This window comes from Diabrotica virgifera, chromosome 7 (assembly GCF_917563875.1).
Source record: "Diabrotica virgifera virgifera chromosome 7, PGI_DIABVI_V3a".
NCBI classification, from domain to species: Eukaryota; Metazoa; Arthropoda; class Insecta; order Coleoptera; family Chrysomelidae; genus Diabrotica; species Diabrotica virgifera.
In genome coordinates this window covers 170,135,389-170,158,316 of record NC_065449.1, presented here as the reverse complement: position 1 = coordinate 170,158,316, position 22,928 = coordinate 170,135,389, and the positions used below count along the sequence as shown (strand labels likewise).

The window sequence follows — 22,928 nt, the reverse complement described above, 5'->3', positions numbered from 1 at the left end:
GAGAAAGAGGACAAAAATAAAAAGGTGATGGTTCCAAAATTATGATTATCTTGTTTATATCTTTGCCGTAAATGCCGGTGAACTTTGACCGGTTGTATCTCAGGAACCACTAATCATAATTAAAAGTTTTTTCTTTGAAAAGAAGCATACTACCGCTTTTTTCAATGCCGTTTTCATGATTTAATTTAATTTAATATTTACCGAGATATTCTATTTTTTTATAAGCCAAAAAATTGTTTATAATTTTAAAATACTCCTGAGGCCGCTTAAATAGTACAATTTCAATTCTATAAAGTACATTAGATAGGTACAGTGTCTTTTTATAGAAAAATCATAGTTATTCTTATGTTTCTTAATTATTGTGGTTACTATAGCGACCGTAAATTTTTAATTAACAAATAAATTGTTGCTAAACTGTTCATTCACGTTCCATCGGCTTCTTGAATCATAATCTATACGAAAAGAGCTTTTATGTTACCAAGTTATTTAATTATTGATAAACAATTAAAAATCCACAAGGAAGAATTTCCTGTAGCTGGCTGTATCCCATTAATTACAAATAAAATTTAAAAAATTTTTGTCTTGGTAAAAGGTATATTAGTTTAAAAAGCCCCTACAGGGCTACAAACATATAAACAAAACGTTTTCGATCTATAACAAGAGCATCATCAGTGTTACAAGAACATGGTGAGCCAACCAAAAAATACAAAGGTCAAAGCCTTTCAAAAACAGACAAAAGTCTCATATTAATGTAAAAATATCAAAATCCAAAGGATGGATATAATTCCTAAGGATACGGCCCTAGGGCAACATATGACTCCCACACGTGGTAAGTGGGTCAAAAGGTCACAATTAGGTCATTATGTTACAAGAGGTGACAGGCAACTAACCTGTTACTTCTGTAAGTTGTTGCCAGTCCCCTCTTGTAACATAATGACCTAATTGTGACCTTTTGACCCACTTACCACGTGTGGGAGTCATATGTTGCCCTAGAGCTGTATCCTTAGGAATTATATCCATCCTTTGGATTTTGATATTTTTACATTAATATGAGATTTTTTTCTGTTTTTGGAAGGCTTTGACCTTTGTATTTTTTGGTTGGCTCACCTTGTTCTTGTAACACTGATGATGCTCTTGTTACAGAGCGAAAACGTTTTGTTTATATGTTTGTAGCCCTATGGGGGCTTTTTAAACTAATATACCTTTTACCAAGATAAATTTTTTTTAAATTTTACTTGATAAACAATTACTTATCTAAAATTTTAGTTACAAATTAAAAATTTTGTTGGAAAAACCAGCATTTTCCCGCAAAAATTTTCGTCGAAGTAAATCGGGAAAAACACATCTCAATGCAGAATTTAATTACGGTGAATTTTTATTTGGATGTTTTTGGTGTAAAACTAAAATTTTTGGAATTATAGAGCAAAAATTGAAAAAAACACGAATACCGGGCGCCATTTTGTTTATAAAAAAATTAGCACACTATCTGCGGACTTTGCATACCTATATTATTAATATATACAATCATGAGATTCGATTCCAGCAATAAAATTGCTGGTAAATAACTTTTCCAAAAATGGCCTATTCTCCGATAATCTGCGCAGACTATATAGAAACCTTCAAATAAAAGGGATTTTAAATACCTTTCAAAAGAGGAATCATAAATTAAAATCCATTTGGTGTATTGGAAGCTGTTTAAAAATTACAGCTGTTTATCATTTTTTTGTTATTTTTAAACTGATAGCACTTTTTCCTGACAAACTCAAATTGCTTAAAAGCTTATACAACAATCTCCAAGTATTGGATTTCTTGGCCCGAGCCTTTAATTATTTTTTTGACAGCCTCAAAAATTGAACTTTTTGCTTCATAAGTAAGCCAGCCCACATTGTCCTTAATAATTTCTTTCATCTGGTTGATTATTCTGCAATATTTAAATTCAAAAATTAAAATAGATAAAAACCTAAATTTTACGCGTTAAAGCAAGGCTTTCACGCTCACCTAGCTAGAGGGCTAAAAATAGCTACAGGCTACTTTTTTAAGGTACAACAATATACTAAGAATCTGTAAAAACCTGCAGAACCCCCTAAAAAGTGGTCTAAAAGTAAAAATATTTATACTGTATACTATTTACGTATATACTATATACTATATTTTACTTACGGAAAAAATAAAACAAGATATGTTTGATATAAAGTCAGAAATTTTTATAATCTTATTAAGATACTATAATTTACTTACGGAAAAAATAAAACAAGATAAGCTTGATATAAAGTCAGAACTTTATATATAGTCCAGGGCGCATCTGTTTTGAGATGGACGTTGAGAGGTGACTCAAATTTTTTTGCAGATATTGCTTGAAAATAACTCAAATAATAATATTTGATTCATCCTCCCACTCAAAATGGTCCGGAACAATGTTTAAATAATCAAAATGTCAAAATATGAAGGAGAAATTCGACTTTTTTATTGGTTTTTTGATTAAAACTTTAAAACCTCTGCTTTCTGAGAAAAGTTGTACTGACATAAAAGTTGTGTAATTAAATTTCCTACAATATAGAGTTGGTTACAAATTTAAAAAATAGTCACCCTTCTTGCAAAATAGCAATAATTGCAAAAAAAACATACAAAAACAAGTATTCGCATTTTACGTTTTTCAACGCATTTACGCTATTTATCACCAAATGGGCGTTTTAATGACTGGAACATGTAGAATATGTCAAATGACAGGAATTATGACAGGTGATAAATAGCAGTCTGATTTTTGCATGAGAGTTTAATATCTGTTCGGAGAGTTTAAGTCTATTCTGTCGGACAAAATAAATGTGCCGTTTTCGTGGTCTGACCGTTCCAAATTTTTAACCTGTTCCATAATTAAAACTGCCCCTGTTCCAGTGTTCCCATAAATCAAAGTTTATCCGACTAGACACCCTTAAGCTATTAACAAATTTTCAGCTTGCTATTAATCAAATTTTTTTTCATACGCGGGATCCATACCTATACCTTTTATTTGCAATTTGCAAAATTAAAATCGAATAATTACCACAGCGTCGGGAAATTTTTTAAATAAACATTAATTTTTGGTGCTACGCGCAGGACAGCGGTGTTCGATTCACACAAGTTGATTTCCACCAAAATTTCTTCCAATCTTTATCTAATATTTTATTTTCTTACTCTATATTTTGTTGTATTTTAATATTTTTATTACACAAAAATCAAACTAATTTTATTATTGTTTGTGAAATATTGTTTAAACAATTGCATATGTTTAAAAATAATAAACTTTTATTCTCTAAGTTAAAATATATGAACAAAGAAAGTTTTTGCTAAAAAAAGTGTTATTTCAAAAGATAGAGTATGTGTTTTTATTTTGCATTAAACAAATTTATTTATTTATATCGAAATGTAATAAAAATTAAAATGTATCAATTATTATCAAAGGTCATTGGAATGCCCAATCAGGGCAAACTATCCGCTGTCCTGCGCGTAGCACCAATAATTAATGTTTATTTTAAAAAAAATTCTGACGCCTTGGTGGTTAATCGATTTTAATTTTGCAAATTGCAAATGAAAGTTACAATACACTTCTATATGTAAACAAAAATTCAACTTGCTACCTGCTTTATTTTCAGTCCTGTAACATTTTGAAAAAATAATTTTTTTTTGCAAAAGCTGGATTGCAAAATTTATTTTTTAAAATCTATTGAACCGGTCTTAATGAAATTTACAGTATTGTTTTACTGTATCATAAAGTTTTTCTTGGTGAAATATGAAGGTCCTACGTGTAGCATAAATGGTTGAAAAACGTAAAGTGCGAATACTTGTTTTTGTATGTTTTTTTCTCAATTATTGCTAGTTTGCAACAAGGGTGACTATTTTTTAAATTTTTTACCAATTCTATATTATTGGAAATTTAATTACTCAACTTTTATGTCCATGCAACTTTCCCCGAAAATGAATACTTTTAAAGTTATAATCAAAAAACGAAGAAAAAAATCGAATTTTTCCTTCATTTTTTGACATTTTAATTATTTAAACAATGTTCCTTACCTTTTCGAGAGGGAGGATAACTCAAATATTATTATTTGAGTTATTTTCAAGCAATTTCTGAAAAAAATTTTGAGTCACCTCTCAACGTCCAAATGTACTAATATTTTTACAGATGCGCCCTGTTCTAATAATCTTATTAGCAAATGTATAGTAAACAACATACATATCAAAATGTTCTACTCCAAAAATGGGTGCTTAATTTTTTATTAAACGAATGAACTGCGAAATTAGTTGTTTTCTTAAATACCTACAAAGATATAAATTTTAGAGGAAAACTGACTTGGCCATTGAAAAATTCAGAGAATTCTACACAAAAAAACTGAAATAAATATATATAAAGATTTTTATAAGATTAAATCTTCTATATTTTTTTATTTATAAGTAAAGCTCGAATTTACTTTAGTTTAGTCCAGTCTGTACTTCAGTATGGCTTAATATTTTGGGGTTGCTCATCTCATTTTGAACGAGCATTTATAGCTCAAAAGAAAGTTTTAAGAAGTATGTATGGCGTTCCATTTTCGGACAGTTGCAAGCCACTCATTAAGAAGTCTAATATTTTAACACTAGCCTTTTCATTTTCCAATTAATGTTGCACATTGAGGAAAACAATCTCAAGTTTGACTGAAATAAGGACATTCACTCACGTGATACTAGAGGTAAATCAAATTTTCGACAACCTTTCTCTAGATTAGGTGTATCCCAACATGCACCTGAATATCTTGGAATAAAGTGTTAAAATAAAATAGTCAATATATTAACTCTCAGTAATTCTTCACATAAAGGTTTTCGCCAAACTGTGTATTCATTTTTAATGGACAACACATTCTACAGTATTGATGGATTTTTAAATTTTTAACATTTTTCAACAATAGTTTTAAAATTTTTATTTGTAACTTTTATTTATTCCTTATTTATTTAGTGTACTTTTACTATATATTGTACCCTATTGTACTAAAATTTTGACTAGTCCGATAACATTTATACATTTTTTTGTAAGAATTGTGTAAACTTTGTGGATGAATAAATTCTATCTATCTATCTATCTATCTCGAGACACTTCTATCACAAATATTGGCGCAGTGTATGGCAGTGTTCTGTGGAGTGCGCATTTGAGTTAATTTCATATATGTAACATAATTGAGCAAACTAAATTTTACAAATTTGAAATGAAAAAATAACATTAAATCTATCTTATAGTCATACTACAAAGAAAAAAATATGTGCACAAGTACATACAGTGTGGGCGGAAAATGGGACTTACATGAATTTTGTGAATTTTGTTTAAAAATTATTTAAAAATGTGTTACTACAATTATTTTACCTTCATTAAAAAGTCTCAAAAATTGTATTCAAATAATACGACGCACGTCTCAAAAAAAATGTAATTTTTGAAAACTTCAAAACTTTAAACTGAGCCCCCCCCCCCCATCTCTCTTAAGGAATCATCTAGAAAACTTTTTACGATGTTGATTGCTTAGTTTTGAAGGTCTTTTTCGTTTGCATTTAACATAACATCAGGTTGAACAATTCGGTACGTATCTAACACTGCTTTGTGTTAGATATATCATTGAATGATACTATATCATTGAGTAAAGCACGGTTACTCTAAAGCATGACTTGGGATCTTGAAGTTTTTCATCTTCGCACAATTCTTTTAAATGTTTTTACGTCTTCTGCATTTTATTTGGAGGGAATCCTACTGGTATACTCTAACGTTGACACATATTTGAAGCCTCTTCAAAGATTTCAAATTGTCCTCCCATTTCAGTTAGTTTTAGGAGGCTCTCTTCAAGTAAACTGTAAGCTGTTAAAAGGTCCAAAGATTTTGATTGCATTGTTTTCGAGACTATGTTGAGGATTTCAAGGATTTCATTTTGACCAACTAGTAACGAAACAAATATTTGGACGATTCTTGTTTCTTTTTTTCAGCTGTGTTGCTTTATCTCTTTCATGTTACTTGTCAGAAATAGACTTAAAAGGCACTTCAAAACATCGCAAAATCTGTGTTTCAATGTATTGATTGCATCAAATCTTCCAGTCAAGCGTGTTGGATTGAGAGGTTTTAGAGTCACTTTCGAGGAACATCTTTCAGATTGGTATGAGGACTTCAGTGCCTCCCAACGAACGATACTGTTCGTTGGGAGTTGGAAAATTATGAAGATATGAAGGTTTATTTAGACAAAATGCAGAACGAGGTAAACCAGATTGCTTAGAAGATACATAAAATTGCAAAGGTGGAAGAAAAATTCGAGAATGCGTTAAAATTCGATATGAGATAGAAGAATGTCGAAAAGGATGAGACCGTCGGGAAGTAATTGTATACCGCTCTAATGAGAGCAGAATCCAATTTGGCGGGATATTAGAAAACGACATCCGGTACCTTTCATTAAAATTTAAAAAAACAAATTCCAACATAATATGCAGAACTTCGAAGACTGCAAAGAAATTATAAGAAGCCATCTAAAAGACGGAGCTGCTTTGTGGTTGGAAACCAAAGAAAATGAGGTGACTTTATGGAGAGATTTTGAGAAAAAAATTTTTTATAATGGTGCAGAAAAACAGGTTAAAATCGATCATTGAAGTTTTTAGAATTAATATGCCGTGTACTTATTACACTCGGACAACTAGAAGTAGAACTTGAATGAAAGTGTGTACTTTAAAAAGTTTATTTGACCTCTTACAATCTATCCACGGTCAATCAAACAGGGGCCCCTGCGGGGGCCCTCTTGGCCGGGGGCTCCGGGGCACTGCCTCGGTTGCCCCAATGGTAGTTACGACCCTGTTCTAATGTATAATTCTTAATAATCTTTAATTTAATTGTAAATAAAAATATTTTTTATTCGACTAATAATTTTCTGTAATTTTTTAGCACCGATGAATCCAAGTCCAAGAATGATGACACCCTTAGGTTATGGTCTGCGCTCTCCACGATACGTAGATGACGATTCCGACATAGACTTCTACTATAGCGACGATCCTTATGATGTAGGAAAGCCAAGAATACGTCCAGTGCCCATTTGGCTCTGTGTTTTCCTCGTAGTTAGCTACATTCTAGCTGGAGCTTATTTGTTCATGACGTGGGAGGGCTGGGAGTACCTGGATTCCGCATACTTTTGTTTTATAACTTTAACTACCATCGGATTTGGCGATTTGGTTCCTGCTAAAGAAGTTAGCCGGGATAATGACAGAGCTGCTATAAGTATAGCTCTTTGTTCGCTGTATTTATTGTTTGGTATTTCTTTATTGGCTATGAGTTTTAACTTAGTACAAGAAGAGGTTATTTCCAATGTTAAAAGTGTTGCTAAAAGTTTAGGTATTATAAAAAGCGACTCTGATGATGAACACGAAGATGATTAAATATCAACCGATTAAATTATATACTAAATGATCAATTTTGTGTTTCATTTCAGATAATAAAATAGCTTGCCTTAATGCATTTTTTCCAAAATCCTCGATATGTGGAGTATCAAAAGATTTCTTAAAATTAGCATATATACGATACCTGAACCTAACATATAACCAAAGACTTAACAGATTAAAAACATGATAATATCATGTTTATATATTAGTTATATATATATTAGTTATATATATTATTATAATATCATATATTATATTAGTTTGACGGACTAAAATTGTATTTAGCGTCGCTAAATACGTAGATAAGTCGCTAAATACGGAGATAAAAGATAAAAATAAGATTTCCTTTAACTTGTCATTTTGGGCGGTGTTGCCGACTTTTCCGTTCAAATAGCCGCATATGTGGAATATCTTTAATAGTAGCATGCAGCTTTCGCATGAATAAAGCTGCTTTCCGCAGCTGCTTTTGGTAAATAAACTTAAATAAACTACAAATATTAGATAATTAGAATGGACTAAAAGTCTGTAAATGCCTAATTATCCCTTAAATGAATGGTCCGAATTTTACACAAAGCGGGATATGCTTATTCTGCAATATAGAGATTTTAAATTTGATCCTTACAATGCTGCCAGATTTACCTACCATTTTTTATTTTGGTTTTTTAAATACGACACTCTGTATATTGCAATATTATTTGAGACGTTGTCCATTTCCCAGACGTTGGATTGGTAGATTAGGTAGTAGGTATTGAATGTCCTCCTCTTTCACCCGATTTCAATCCTAAAGATTATCTTTATTGGAAATACTTGAAAAGTAGAATTAGTATCAGTAGAACTAACCAGCAAGTGTTGCAGAGCTAATGCAAATAATTATCGATGAATCCATATTAATTTCTAGAGAAATATGGAGAAATGTAATAAGACGTATTCTACCATTATACTGTCAAAATCCCGCTAAATCTACCGTTAAATAAGTAAAGCATGCTTTCTAAATTCTGCTGCTACATAATTGTTTTATTTAGGGCCGGTTTTTCAGTGCTGGGTTAACCTATTTATTTTCTGGTCACCGAAATATTCATGTTTAATAAGTTTTTCAGTACTAGGTTAGAGCTTAAACTCGTTTAAGTTAACCACGATTTTAACCGATCCTCGTTAGATGGTTTAACTCCGAATTTTGCGGTTACGCTTGTGCACACACACACACACACACACACACACACACACACACACACACACACACACACACACACACACACACACACACACACACACACACACACACACACACACACACACACACATGCTCGTATCAACCCCAGCCCCGGGGGACATGTGTGTTCCAAAGGAAAAGTGGAACCTACATGTCCGAAGATCAAACCGGTCACACCCCGTAATGGAGTGGTACCTATCTGACCCCCAAGCTATACCTCCACCCCTCCCCATCGAAGGACATACCGAATGGGGACGCGTTGATCTTAACGTTACTTTGGATACCCTGGGTAATGGGACATCGTTTGTATTACTTCATGTAGTTAAGCTACCTGGTTTTAGGGGTAGCTAGAAGAGCTTTTCTTCCTATTAATGACTAAGTTAATTTTTTACTTTACTTTGGACTTGTCTCCTAAAAAAATGTGTTCCGGACATCAAGGCAGCGATCTAAATCGGTGTCTTGCTGTCCAGACCGTGTGTGCTCGGTCACTCAGCCGGCGAATTGGCAAAATAAATTTTGTTCTCCTCGAAGGCTGAGCGCCCGAAAGGTGTGGCCACCAAGCCCACGTCTGTCGGTACGTGACCTCGATGCTCACATTCCGCGGCTATGGTCCATTTGACCTACCTGAAGGGTACTTAGTGCCTGAAGGGCGACATTTGTGTTTTGATATTCTGTGGCTATCTCAATTTTTCATTCTTAAGCGAACGGCTCCACGGGCGAGAAATTGACGCTGGCAGTAGCAGTGAAGTGAACTTGAGGTTCCGCGGAACGGAATGGTAATGGCCGAACTGTACCGACTACAGGACTTGTGCGTAGTCGGTTCAGTTCGGCTGTTCCCATTCCGTTCCGCGGAACCTTAAGTCCATTTTGCTGCTACTGCTAGCGTCAATTTCTCGCCCGTGGAGCCGTAGGCTAAGGGTTTCCTCTATATCCAGCTAACTGCTGTCTAGGCCGTCTATGTACCGTTCTTTGGTTTTCGTCGTAATTAGTCAATTCTCTTAATAATCTGCTAGTATGGTTTCTGATATTGTTAAATATTTCATGTGCTCTTTCGTCTATCATTCTCAGGACGTTCTTTTGTTGCGTATGTCCAAATACGTATCTTAATGGGACATATCTAGGTATATTCAGAGCTTCCCTGATCATGTGGTTTTGGATGGTTTGTATTTTTTTCTTGTTGGTTTTACACGTGTGCCCCCATGCGGCTGAGGCGTATGTTAGTGTTGGCAAAATTATACAATTTGACATCCTAATCTTTGTCTTAAATCTCAGTTTATTCTTTCGACCTATTAGCGATGACAGTTGACTCCTAAGGGTTTTAGCTTTGTTGATTGTTTGTTTTACGTGTTCTGTAAAGGTCAGCCTTTTGTCCAACATTACGCCTAGGTATTTGGCTTGATTTGACCATTCAATTTGGGTATCAAATAGAGATAGTACATGACGGCCTGTGTTTTGTCAGGATTGACAGCTATTTTCCACTGCACACACCATTCTTGTAGTTCGTCAAGAGCTCTTTGTAGATATCTTGTTGCAAAATTGGGTGGGTACTGCTAAAAGCTATCGCTGTATCATCTGCGTATAGACTTAGCAACGATCTGTGTTTAGTTGGGGTGTCTGCCGTATATATGGTATATAGATATGGCGAAAACACTGCCCCCTGTGGCACACCAGCCTCCATGGTCCCAACTACGGACAGGGTTGGCCCTATCCGAACTCTGATATCCTATACGCTTCACAAAGAGAAATCAACTCAACCACCCACATACACGTGGTAGAGTCATATAATGCTGTGAGGTATATCTTTTTCATTTTCACCCATCGCCAGGGTTTAACATAATACACGCCAATGTAAGACTTTTGGTCGGCGTTTTAAGGGTTTTAACCTATGTATTTTTGGTGGCTTAGCATGTAGAGCTTGCTTAGAACACTGATGATGCTCTCTTTAGAGCGAAAACGTTCTGTCTTTTAATGTAGCCCTTTATTGGGGTTTTAATAAATATACCTTTTACACAGAAGTCTTTTTTCAATTTTTGAATTATTCGATTTCGAATTAGACGAATAAGAACGTATATTTCATGAGCTACAACTTTGCTTCTACTCAATTTGTAGACTTCACTGGTACAACATTTTTTTCGTTTTTTTATAGGCTACACTTTTGCTAAAAATATTTTTTTCCATAAAATATTTACTTTTTGAATTATTTGGGAAAAACGGTCTGAAAACGTAGTTTTTTTGTCGAAAAATCAACATTTTAAATCGCGAATAACTCGAAAAGTATTGACTTACGTAAAAAACTTTATAGAACGAAAGGTGCTTGAAATAAGTCAATTTATCCATTTCCGGCCTTATTTTAAACACACGTTTTTCACCCCCCGAGAAGGGGTAAATGTCACCCCCCAAGTAAAAGCAACCAACGGCACAAATTCAACTGAAGTGGAGGGTAAGTGAACCTAAATCCAAATTTTCATACAATTCGGAGTTGCCCCTGGAAATTAAACTCCACAACGGTCATTTATTGGTATATAACGTGACTCGAGAAAAGGCATCAATGTCACTATGACCATTGATTATAGACACGGATCCGTGTTTATAATCAATGCTATGACCTTTAGAGCAAGTTGCCAGAGGCGTCAGTACTAAACTGTCATTAAAACGATAAGTACGCTTTAGTTGTGGATAATAGTTCGAACGTTAAGTGGAACAACGTCACCATTTGTTTAAGTGCACTTTTCCGTTAAAAGTGTAAGCAAGTTAGTAGCGAATAATTGAATACAATAACGACACTTTAGTTTTAATGTCAGTTTTCCATACACTTTTTTGTTGAAGGTCATTATAGCCTACAAAAGTTACATACAAATGTTTAATAACTAACCTGATACAGACCGATCTTTTTCATTTAATGTCACTTTTCCGTTGTAGACGAAGCAACGATTCATTAAACCTAGGAATTTTGTGCAGTAAGATGAATCGACATGCAACTTTTTTCATTCGATTAGAGAGAGTGTCAGGCAACTTTGTGAACTAAATTCATCTAGGGCAAAAATTTTTGTGCATAAGAAAATGCATTTTAAAAGTGCATCTCGAAGAGGTGAAAATGAAAAATTTAGAACTCGGGCAATATTGATGAAAATGAGTTGAATTTTTATAATCGGCGGTTTTGGGGATCGCTGAGCACGAATTTCATATCGGCGATGGTCTCCAAGGTACCTGGTGCCCACGGTGGAACTCGTCGCCTAGAGTTTTACGTTATAATCATTAAAAATCAGTTAATATCCATTACTCGGGGGTTTCTGGGGTCGCCGGCCACGAATTTAGTGTTGGCGATGGTCTCCAAGATACCTGGTGCCCAGGGTGGAACTCGTTGCCTGGAGTTTTATGTTATAATCATTCAAAATCAGTCAATAACCATTACTCTGAGGGCTTTGGGGGTCGCTGAACAAGAGTTTCATGTGGTCGATGGTCTCCAAGGCACCTGGTGCCCAGGGTGGAGCTCGTCGTCTGGAGTATTATGTTATAATTATTCCAAATCATTTAAAACCATTACGCGGGGGATTTGGGGGTCGCTGAGCACGAATTTCATGACGGCGATGGTCTCCTGTGTACCTGGTGCCCAGGGTGGAACTCGTCGCCTGGAGTTTTATGTTATAATCATTCAAAATCAGTCAATAACCATTACTCTGAGGATTTTGGGGGTCGCTGAACAATAATTTCATGTGTTCGATGGTCTCCAAGGTACCTGGTGCCCAAAGTGGAACTCGTCGTCTGGAGTCTTATGGTATAATTATTACAAATCATTTAAAACCATTAATCGGGGAGTTTTGGGGGTCGCTGAACATGATTTTCATGACGTTGATGGTCTCAAAGGTACCTGGTACCCAGGGTGGAACTCGTCGCCTGGAGTTTTATGGTATAATCATACAAAATCAGTCAATAACCATTACTATGAGGGTTTTAGGGGTCGCTGGGCACCAATTTCATGTTGGCGATGGCCTTCAAGGTAGGTATACAATAATCTAAGAAATACGTGGTAAATTAAATGTTAGTGCACGTATTCATAATCAATTTAGTTGTATAATATACTGAAAAACTTAATAAAAAAGTAAAATAAAATAAAAAAATATATTTACTTACTTGAAGTTACACAAATTTCTCTCTTCCGCAATTTCGAAAAACAAAATTATAAAACAGCGCAGCTATAGACTGTAGATAATGAAAATTCCTTTAATACCAATCTTAAACGGCTTGATATTATAATACATATTATTATTTATTCTGTAATTAACAAAACTAATCTAAAGTATAAAATATATGACTTTTTCAAAACACCAGCATTAAAAACTTAATTTGCTTTAAATACGGTATCACTTTTTAGATGTTTTTTATAATTAATTAAAAATTTTTAAAAGAACAGAACTACATAAAAGTGTAGCTTGGAGGTATTCACATATATACTATGCTTTGTTTTTAAACCAGGGCAGTAAAATAAAAAGACAGATTCAAACCCAAGAAAGTCAGTACAAAAATCACCATATAAATCTTCTTTTTTGGTTGATCATATCGGCTTTCGACGGTAATCCATCAACATTATATTATACTAATACGTCGCTAAAGAGTTCTAAAAACCACTGTTTTTTATATAAAAGCAGACTAGAAATCTAAAAATTAAAATATTACCGCAGAAAACACAAAAAATCGCTGATATAACTTAATTATCCTTGAAATGCCAATTATGTCAAAATTTCATTAATGTCATTTAACGACAACTGCTTTAAAAGCGACAAAATTTTAAAATAATTTTTAAATAGGTAATTTTTTAGGATATAATACAAAAGTGTTTTAAGAAAAATTATTAATGAAAAATATATTTAGCGACCCCCAAAACACCGAAGTAATGGATATTGACTGATTTTGAATGAATATAACATAAAACTGCAGACGACGAATTCCACCCTAGGCACCAGGTACTTTAGAAACCATCGCCGACATGAAATTCGTACTCAGAGACACCAAAAACCCCCCGAGTAATGGTTATTGACTGGTTTTGAATGATTACAACATAAAATTCCAGGCGACGAGTTTCACCCTGGGCACCAGGTAACTTAGAGACCATCGCCGACATGAAATTCGTAGTAAGCGACCCCCCAAAACCCCCAGATTAATGGTTTTTAACTGATTTTGAATAATTATGACATAAAACTCCAGGCGACGAGTTGAACCCTGGGAACCAGGTACCTTGGAGACCACCGCCAACATTAAATTGTGTTTAGCGACTCCAAAAACCCCCGAGTAATGGTTATTGACTGATTTTGAATGGTTATAACATAAAACGCTAGAGGTAACGAGTTCCAACCCTTGGCACCAGGTACCTTGGGCACCATCACCGACATAAAATTCGTACTCAGGGACCCTCAAAACCACCAGGGTAATAGTTTTTGACTAATTTTGAATAATTATAACTAAAAACTCCTGGCGACGAGTTCCACTTTAGGTGCCAGGTATCTTGGAGACCATCGCCGACATCAAATTCGTGGTCAGCGACCCCAAAAACCGCCGTGTAATGGATATTGACTGATTTTTAATTATTATAACATAAAACTCCAGGCGACGAGTTCCACACTGGGCACCAGGTACCTTGGAGACCATCGCCGACATGCAATTCGTACTCAGCGACCCCCAAAACCTCCAGGGTAATAGTTTTTGGATGATTTTGGATAATTATAACTAAAAACTCTAGGCGACGAGTTCCACCCTGGGCACCAGGTATCTTGGATGCCATCGCCAACATTAAATTCGTGGCCGGCGACCCCAAAAACCCCCCGACTAATGGATATTGACTGATTTTTAATGATTATAACATAAAACTCTAGGCGACGAGTTCCACCGTGGGCACCAGGTACCTTGGAGACCATCGCCGATATGAAATTCGTGCTCAGCGATCCCCAAAACCCACGAGTATAAAAATTCAACTCATTTCCGTCAATATTTCCCAAGTTCTAAATTTTTCATTTTCACCTCTTCGAGACGCACTTTTAAAATGCATTTTCTTATGCACAAAATTTTTTGCCCTAGATGAATTTAGTTCACAAAGTTGCCTGACACTCTCTCTAATCGAATGCAAAAAGTTCCATGACGATTCATCTTACTGCACAAAATTCCTAGGTTTTGGGCTTTTTAGTGATTCGTTGCTACGTCTATTGTTATTATAATGAAAATTAATAAAAATCTTAGTAAGACAAGGTATTTTAGGTATAAAGTCGTTGTACTAATAATTTTTCCAACTAAAGTTTTTTAATTAAAAAATACGGTGCTACTATAGTTTGCGGTCTACCGTCGCGTTTCTACTATAGCTTGCGGTCTACCGAGAGATGCTATGTATAAGCTGTAATATATAAAAATGCCGACAAAAGAGTATTTACAAAGGGAATAAAACGCTTAAATTACAAGAATTATTATTTTAATTTTAGAAATTAATAGGTACTTTTTATTTATTTAAATTTATGTGTCTCGGCTACAATGACCATTGCCACAAACAATATTGGATATACAATAATTAATTAAAAGGATGACTTATAACCAATTATTATTACAGTTAATTACTAATCCTTAAATACTAGAATAAAACTGTGACAAAAAATTGGATCCTACACTCATTATTATAGGGACAAGCTAATTATTACAATTAATCACTGAGTTCTAAATAACAGATAGAGATTAAAAAGACAAAAGATCATATTCTGTTAAATAATTTAATGCCTTTCATGGAACTAATAGGTACTTAATAATAATAATTTAATTTTTCAAATGAATTTCCTATTTTAAGTTTAGAAAAATCCAATTTTGTTTAGTATTCACAATTAAATACTAAATTATTATTATGACAAGGTATTAACTTGTAAAATTCTTCTTACTTGTGGGTTTAATTCTCATTGTATAGATTATTTTTTTCGATGTATACGTGTTATATCAGCCTGTCGGTTTATTACCATAATCTTTTCTCAGAAGGGTGTGAACACAATGATGAAAAGCACTTTTGTATGAGAAATAATGTTTATTGCTAAGTACCAATAAATATTACAATATACAATTTTTATGCAAATTTAATTTCTTTACTAATATTCAAATAACACCGTAATCCTCTCCCAGGGTATGCCAAACCTTTCAGGTAAATCACACCCTCGAGGTAGACCGCATACTATAGTAGCACCAAAAATGCATTGATGACTTAATTATACAACTAATAGAATGTGGTTTCTGTTATATCGAATATGTCGAGAAGCCATAAAATACTAGAACTTCTACTGTAATTTTAATTTTAGTTACTTTTACTTTTTAGTTTAGTAGTCGATTTTTTGTTTCTGTTACCAGACAATACATGTTTTGTTTATAATTTAATAAAAATTTACATCTACATTTTATTTTTGAGAGTTTATGTGAAGAATTTAGCTATATTTATTACAAAAGTTTGATACTCCTTTTTTAACAAATAACAAGTTAAACGAAAGTCCCTATAATATTAATAGGAAAAACGACACTATAGTACTAAAACCAAAAATTACATAGTAATGAAATCACCTTCATGCTTTTTGTATACAGCATAAAATCATAATTTCTTATAATAGCCCAATAAATGACCGTTTTGGAGTGTAATTTCCAGGGGCAACTCAGAATTGCATGAAAATTTGGATTTAGGTTCTACTTACCCTCCACTTAAAAGTTGAATTTGTGCCGTTGGTTGCTTTTACTTGGGGGGTGATATTTAGCCCCTCTCGGGGGGTGAAAAACGCGTGTTTAAAATGAGGCCGGAAATGGATAAATTGACTTATTTTAAGCACGTTTTGTTCTATAAAGTTTTTTACGTAAGTCAATACTTTTCGAGTTATTCGCGATTTAAAATGTTGATTTTTCGACAAAAAACTACGTTTTCAGACCGTTTTTCCCAAATAACTGAAAAAGTAAATATTTTATCGAAAAAAATGTTTTGAGCAAAAGTGTAGCCTATAAAAAACGAAAGAAATGATGTACCAGTAAAGTCTACAAATTGAGTAGAAGCAAAGTTGTAGCTCATGAAAAATACGTTCTTATTCGTCTAATTCCAAATCGAATAATTCAACGCGAAATCACCGAAGAAAGAAGCGTTTTTCGGGAAAACCTTATCAACATTTTTAAAGTATCGAAAAAAGCTTATTATTTGTTTTTTTACAAAAGTTTACAGCATCAAAAATAAACGAGTTACACTGAAAAAAAGTTGGCCCCTTTTTTTTTGGTAAAAAAAATCGTGAAAACCTCCCTCTATTTAGCACCCTAAATGAAATTAATCGTTTGGCTTTACCATCTATTTTAACTGTATGTGTATTGTTTATATGATCTGTAAGTTTGATTGGATTGAAGTACTTATTTTTAAAAACATTTGGTTTTATAGTAAAAAAAATTTTCTAAAAATTTTTAAAAAATTTCATTTTTTCAAAATAACTTAAAAAGTATTAGTGATAAGAAAAATCTTAAAGAGTAAAAAAATGTAGGTTTTGCTATTATAAATATGTTAGTTTATTTTGTTTCTCCGTAAGACAAAAATTGGTTAATATATGGCTGTTCAAAATTTGCATACACTCATGATTAGGGACCCATTCAAGCTTTCTCAATTATAACCCTTTCAAAAATAAACACTTTAAACCGGTGAGACTGACAGATCACATAAAAAATGGATAGGTAAGTAAATTGTTTGTAAAGACCTAGCGATTAATTTCATTTGGGGAGCTAAACACGGCGAGATTTTCATGATTTTTTACAAAAAAAAGAGGGCCAACTTTATTTTGAGCGTAACTCGCTTATTTTTAATGCTAAAACTTTTGTTAACAATTAAAACAAAGCTTTTTATAAATACTTTAAAAAAGTTTAAATGGGTTTTTCCCGAAAAGTGCTTAATTTTTCGGTGATTTCACCTTGAAATATTCGATTTAGAATTAGACGAATAAGAACGTATTTTTCATGAGCTACAGCTTTGTTTTTATTTGATTGATAGACTTTACTGATACACTACTTTTTTTGGGTTTTTTATAAGCTACACTTTTGCTAAGGATATTTTTTTCGTTAAAATATTTACTTTTTGAGTTATTTGCAAAAAACCTTCTGAAAACGTAGTTTTTTTGTCGAAAAATCAACATTTTCAATGGTAAATAACTCGAAAAGTATTGACTTACGTAAAAAATTCTATATACGTAATTTATGCATTTACGGTCTTATCTTGAACGTATGTTTTTTGACCCCCGGAAGGGGTGACTGTCACCCCCCAAGTAAAAGCAACCAACGGCACAATTTCAACTTTGAAGTGGAGGGTAAGTAGAACCTAAATCCAAATTTTCATGCAATTCGGAGTTGCCGCTGAAAATTACACGGTATCGCCGAATTTCCCGTTCATTTACTGGGCTATAATAGTTAATATCTGTTAAAGCAACAAGAATGCTTTAGTTATTTTTCAAATATTGTTATTTCTGTAACAACCTAAATCTAATTTTGCTGTACAATAAATATATTATACACGGCTCACTAAAATAATTAGTTACGCCCCTGTACTACTGATTACTTAAAATTCAAGTAGTATTTATGTAACCTTTCTGGAAACTCCAGGTTATTGTTGAGACTCGCATTTGAACCCCTCGCCGGGGCAGATCGTCAAAAGCTTCCTAACGAGAATCATCTCTAATCTATCGACGCTCCCGCTATTCGTAAAAAGGCCGCATTTTACCGGCTTTTTTTGCTATCGTTTTATACCGCTCAGATAATTCAATCTGCTCAGTATTATCGACGATGATTTATTTAGCGTATTAGTGAGTGCCTTACAAATGAACCAAATGGATTATGGAATTCAATCAGAGCTCTGATGTGACACGTCATCAAGGAATAAAACTGTAAGTACTCTACATGTATGTGAACATAACTTATTAGTCGTGATACTGTATGCATTTTGAACCATATACCTCTCGTAGCAAATATTCTTTGTGCCATTTATGCAGATAATACTTTAAATTACATATGAAAAATCGTTATCTACTCTTAACCAGCTTACCTATGGGAATATACTCTATAACCGTACAATAAGTATAGGTTACTATTGTTAAGGATACTTTACGTATTGCCTAAACATTTCTGTTCCATCGAGCCGTATCATATTAATTATTTATTAATTAAATCCTCAAGGTCCTTCGTATTTGCATATTTTGATAATCTCTATTCTGAGAATAACGGTTTTTCATTTATAGTGTCTTTCTGTTGCATTTGGAAATTTCCAAGCCACGCCGCCCCGGCACAAAAATAAAATATTCCTCTCTTTCTGCACTCAAATTCTCAGTATTTAACCCAGCACGTCTCTACAATAGCTGGTAGGTTGTTAAGCCCGGTCTACACGTGCAATTTCAGAAACTACTTGCTTTGTTCAAATAAAGGAGTCGTTTTGTTTGTATGAAAAAATATTTGCATATATTACATTATTTTATTTTCGTAAATATATTTTTCTGTTTATAGTATACAAAAAGTGTACTCATTTCTTGGCTGATAGTACGGGTGTTATAATTTTAACATTGTTTGTTCAACCTTTTGATTTAAATTAAATTTATAATTTTGAATCCGATTAAGCCTGGTTCACAGGTTACAAAAATTATTAAAAATAATTTTGTTTTCTTGCATAAATTGTAAGTTTTTGCTACATTTAGCTTCGCTTAAGCTCATTTTACACTTCTAGAAAACTATAGAAAATAAATAATTGTTTTTTCCTTCAATTTAATTAATTTAAATACTTGTTAAGGGTGTCTCACACTTGCTGAAAAATACCCATTTTGGAAAATTGCATATATTTTGAAATTTTATAGTTTTGCATTTCATATACTAATCTGCGCTCATACAGGGTGATACTATTAAGCCAATCTCACACTATTAAACGTGTAATATATAATATATTGTACATATTCTCTCATTTTCGCATCGATTTATAGGTTTAGACATTTGCAAATAATCTATCTAATCTCACATTCTCGCAACATGGCTGACCGATCAAAATATAACCGACAGAGGCTCACCGCAAAACTTGATATAACCAAGTTGGCTGATTCGGTTCCCACAACTCTTAATTCTCTAAACAAATATAAAATTCGTGAAATAATTTCACAACTCAAACATTCTTACGGACTTTTCCGCGATGCTCAAAATGTGCTGGAGACGATCCCCGAGGAACCTACCCCCTCTACTGATTCCTCTGTGGTTTTTGATAAATATTTGGATACAATTTCTCTATTGGAAGAAAGGTTAGAGGTCATTGAAAGTTCTAATGTGACTGCTACCCCCTCCCTCCAATTTGACCCTAATTCTTCTCTAACCTCACAGTCTATGGCTAGGCAACGAACAGTAAACCTCCCTCGTATTCAGTTAAAACCATTTAGTGGCTTAGTTACTGAATACAATTCATTCATTGAGACCTTTGATACAATAATAGGATCTGATACTACATTAAGTGATCTGGAAAAACTCATTTACCTCAAAAGTTTTCTAACTTCCGAGCCTTTGACGCTTCTCGAGCATATCCCACTCACAGGTGACAATTACAAAATAGCCCGGGATAACCTGACACAAAGGTACGCCAACTCTAAATCGCTTATCAAAACTCTCATCTCTCAAATTCTTGATGCGCCTCCTATTTCTGGAAACGCAAATCACTCACAATTAAGAAATTTTCATACGGTCATGTCAAATAATTTCAAGGCCCTATTGAACTTGAATAGGCCCCCTTCAGATCTCTTGCATTTACTTCTCATACATATCGCTACTCAGAAACTCGACGCACCTACCATTAGGGCTCTTGAGTTCCAATCCGGTGGTAGCCAAGCTACCCCTGATTTTGTCCATTTTCTAGGGGAAATCGAGACACGCGTTGTTCATCTTGAGAATATTCAATCTCAATCAAAACCAAAATCGACTACTACTTCCAGACACTCTTTACACCTAGCCTCAGACACTTCTACCAGTAACCTTTCGCCTCGCTTAGGTCCTAAGAAATGTTCCTATTGCAACGACTCTCACTCGATCTACTCTTGTCCTCAGTTCAAGCAGTTGAATTCTAAAGAACGTTTTAGTTTTGTCAAACAAAATAAATTTTGTATTAATTGTCTTGGGTCTCACATGCTCGATCAGTGTAAATCCAAATTCTCTTGCATAGTTTGTAAATCTCGTCATCACACGTTGCTCCATTTCGACAAAACGGGTCATAGTAACCCTTCCGCGGCTGTTGGCCAACACAACTCAAATAATCATAATAAAACCGCTATCTCAAATAACTCCCATACACAGGGTAATTCACAACAGGGGCCCTCACATGTTAGAGCTCCTGAAACGGAAGTTAATCTTCAAAATTCGACTCCACATTCAATGGCTCTATCTGCAGCCTCGCTTGATAATCATTTGGTGTTATTAAGCACACTCCAGGTCTATCTTGTCGCTCCTAGCGGCAAGAGGGTCTTCGCAAAGGCACTTTTAGACTCGGCCTCACAGGTTTCATTTATTAGTGCTGACCTCGTAAAGGAACTGTCACTCACCACTAGAGATGGAAAATTACGGATCAATGGAATTAACTCCACCTCATCCTCGTCTCAATCTATTGTAGATACAACAATTTTCGCTGTCGCTAACGACGTTCCTTTTGACATCTCGTGCTCTGTACTCCCAAAGATAACAAATCCGCTTCCTCAAATTTCTATTTCGGCGAGCAAACTAAACATACCCTCAGAGATACCATTAGGTGATCCGATGTTCCATGTAACATCCCCAATTGGTATCCTGCTCGGTGCAGACCTGTATAACGATATCATTCAACCTGAAATAATTCGTTTGGGAAAAGGTCTTCCCGTTCTTCAACGCACTCTACTCGGGTACACGATATCAGGGTCAGTTCCAGACTTTGCTCTTAAGTCGAAAAATACTAAAAAGGCTTTGGAATTTTATTCAAACTCTCTCGTTACTTGTTGTTCTCATAACACTCCTTCCGCCGTAAATGAGCCGGTAGTGTCCAACGAGGAACTATCCGATCATTTACAAAAATTCTGGGAGCTGGAAGAAGCCGCTCCTCAGAACACCGATCTCATTAATGATCACCCCGCTGAAATTAATTTTGTAAAACATGTTAATGTTCTCCCCAATGGACGATATGAGTCCACACTCAATCTCAAACTCCCTATCGAAGATATAGACATGGGAAATTCGTTTCTCTCGGCAAAAAGACGTTTTCTCAGTCTCGAGAAACGTTTTCAACTCAACCCTGATTTATTGGAAAAATATCAGGACATTATATCGGAATATCTCAATAACGGACAAATAATTCAAGTGCCGTTAAAAATGCTAAATGACTCAGGTAAACCTAATTACTTTCTCCCTCACTTTCCCGTTTTCAAATCCAACTCTACTACTTCCACTCGTATAGTTTTCGATCCAAACAATAAATCGTCTACGGGAATCTCCCTCAGTGACGTCATAGACAAAGGTTATGTCGTCCAACATGAACTTTTTGACATTCTCGCTAAGTTTCGTCAGTTTAAATTCGCACTAGTAGGCGACATCAAGGCTATGTTCCTACAAATCGCCATTTGTCCCACTGAAACATTTCTGTTAAATTTTCTCTTTAGGGACAATATTCAGCAGCCTTTACGGTGCTATCAATTTCAAAGATTACCCTTCGGGCTCCCAAGTAGCCCATTTATCGCTCAAAGAGTTATCAAGCACATCGCTGACAACAACAAACATACCCACGAACTTGCTACTAGTGTTCTGCAAGAATCTATCTATATGGATGACCTGATCAGCGGTGCTGACAGTCTTCATGAATTAAGTTGTCTTTTCGAACAATTAACTTCTTTGCTAGAAACCCATGGTTTCCTCCTCCACAAGTGGAACTGCAGTTCTTCAGAATTTCTGTCTCAACACAATTTAAATCCCGTCTCTGAAGTCAGTCTTAACTTCACGGGATCTGATAAAGTCTTAGGCATATTCTGGGATTCAGAACGCGACCACTTTTCGTTTAAAACTCCTATCTTCAAATTGGCTAATGTTGTTACTAAACGTACTATTCTCTCCTACATTGCTACTTTGTATGACCCGCTAGGATGGTTATCCCCTGTCCTTGTGAACGCTAAGCTCTTGATACAGGAAATATGGTCCCAGAAATTGGACTGGGATCAACCCATTGACTCACCCATCATTATGAAAAATTGGCAAAACCTCTTATCGACATTCAAAACTATAGAAGAGGTCAAGGTACCTCGATGCTTACTTTTAC

General features: G+C 34.4%; 1 protein-coding gene across 9 annotated transcripts in view; it reads left to right on the top strand.

Annotated features, from left to right (window-relative positions):
• The window catches only part of LOC126887620 (uncharacterized), a 376,841-nt gene extending 369,402 nt beyond the window's left edge, over window positions 1–7,439 (top strand). For all 9 annotated transcript variants that reach the window (XM_050655215.1, XM_050655221.1, XM_050655222.1 and 6 more), the window contains one exon: window positions 6,917–7,439. In XM_050655215.1, coding sequence (XP_050511172.1) covers window positions 6,917–7,404 — 488 coding nt within the window. In that variant the 3' untranslated portion in view covers window positions 7,405–7,439. The remainder of the gene's footprint in view (window positions 1–6,916) is intronic.
• The last annotated feature ends 15,489 nt before the right edge of the window (window positions 7,440–22,928 follow it).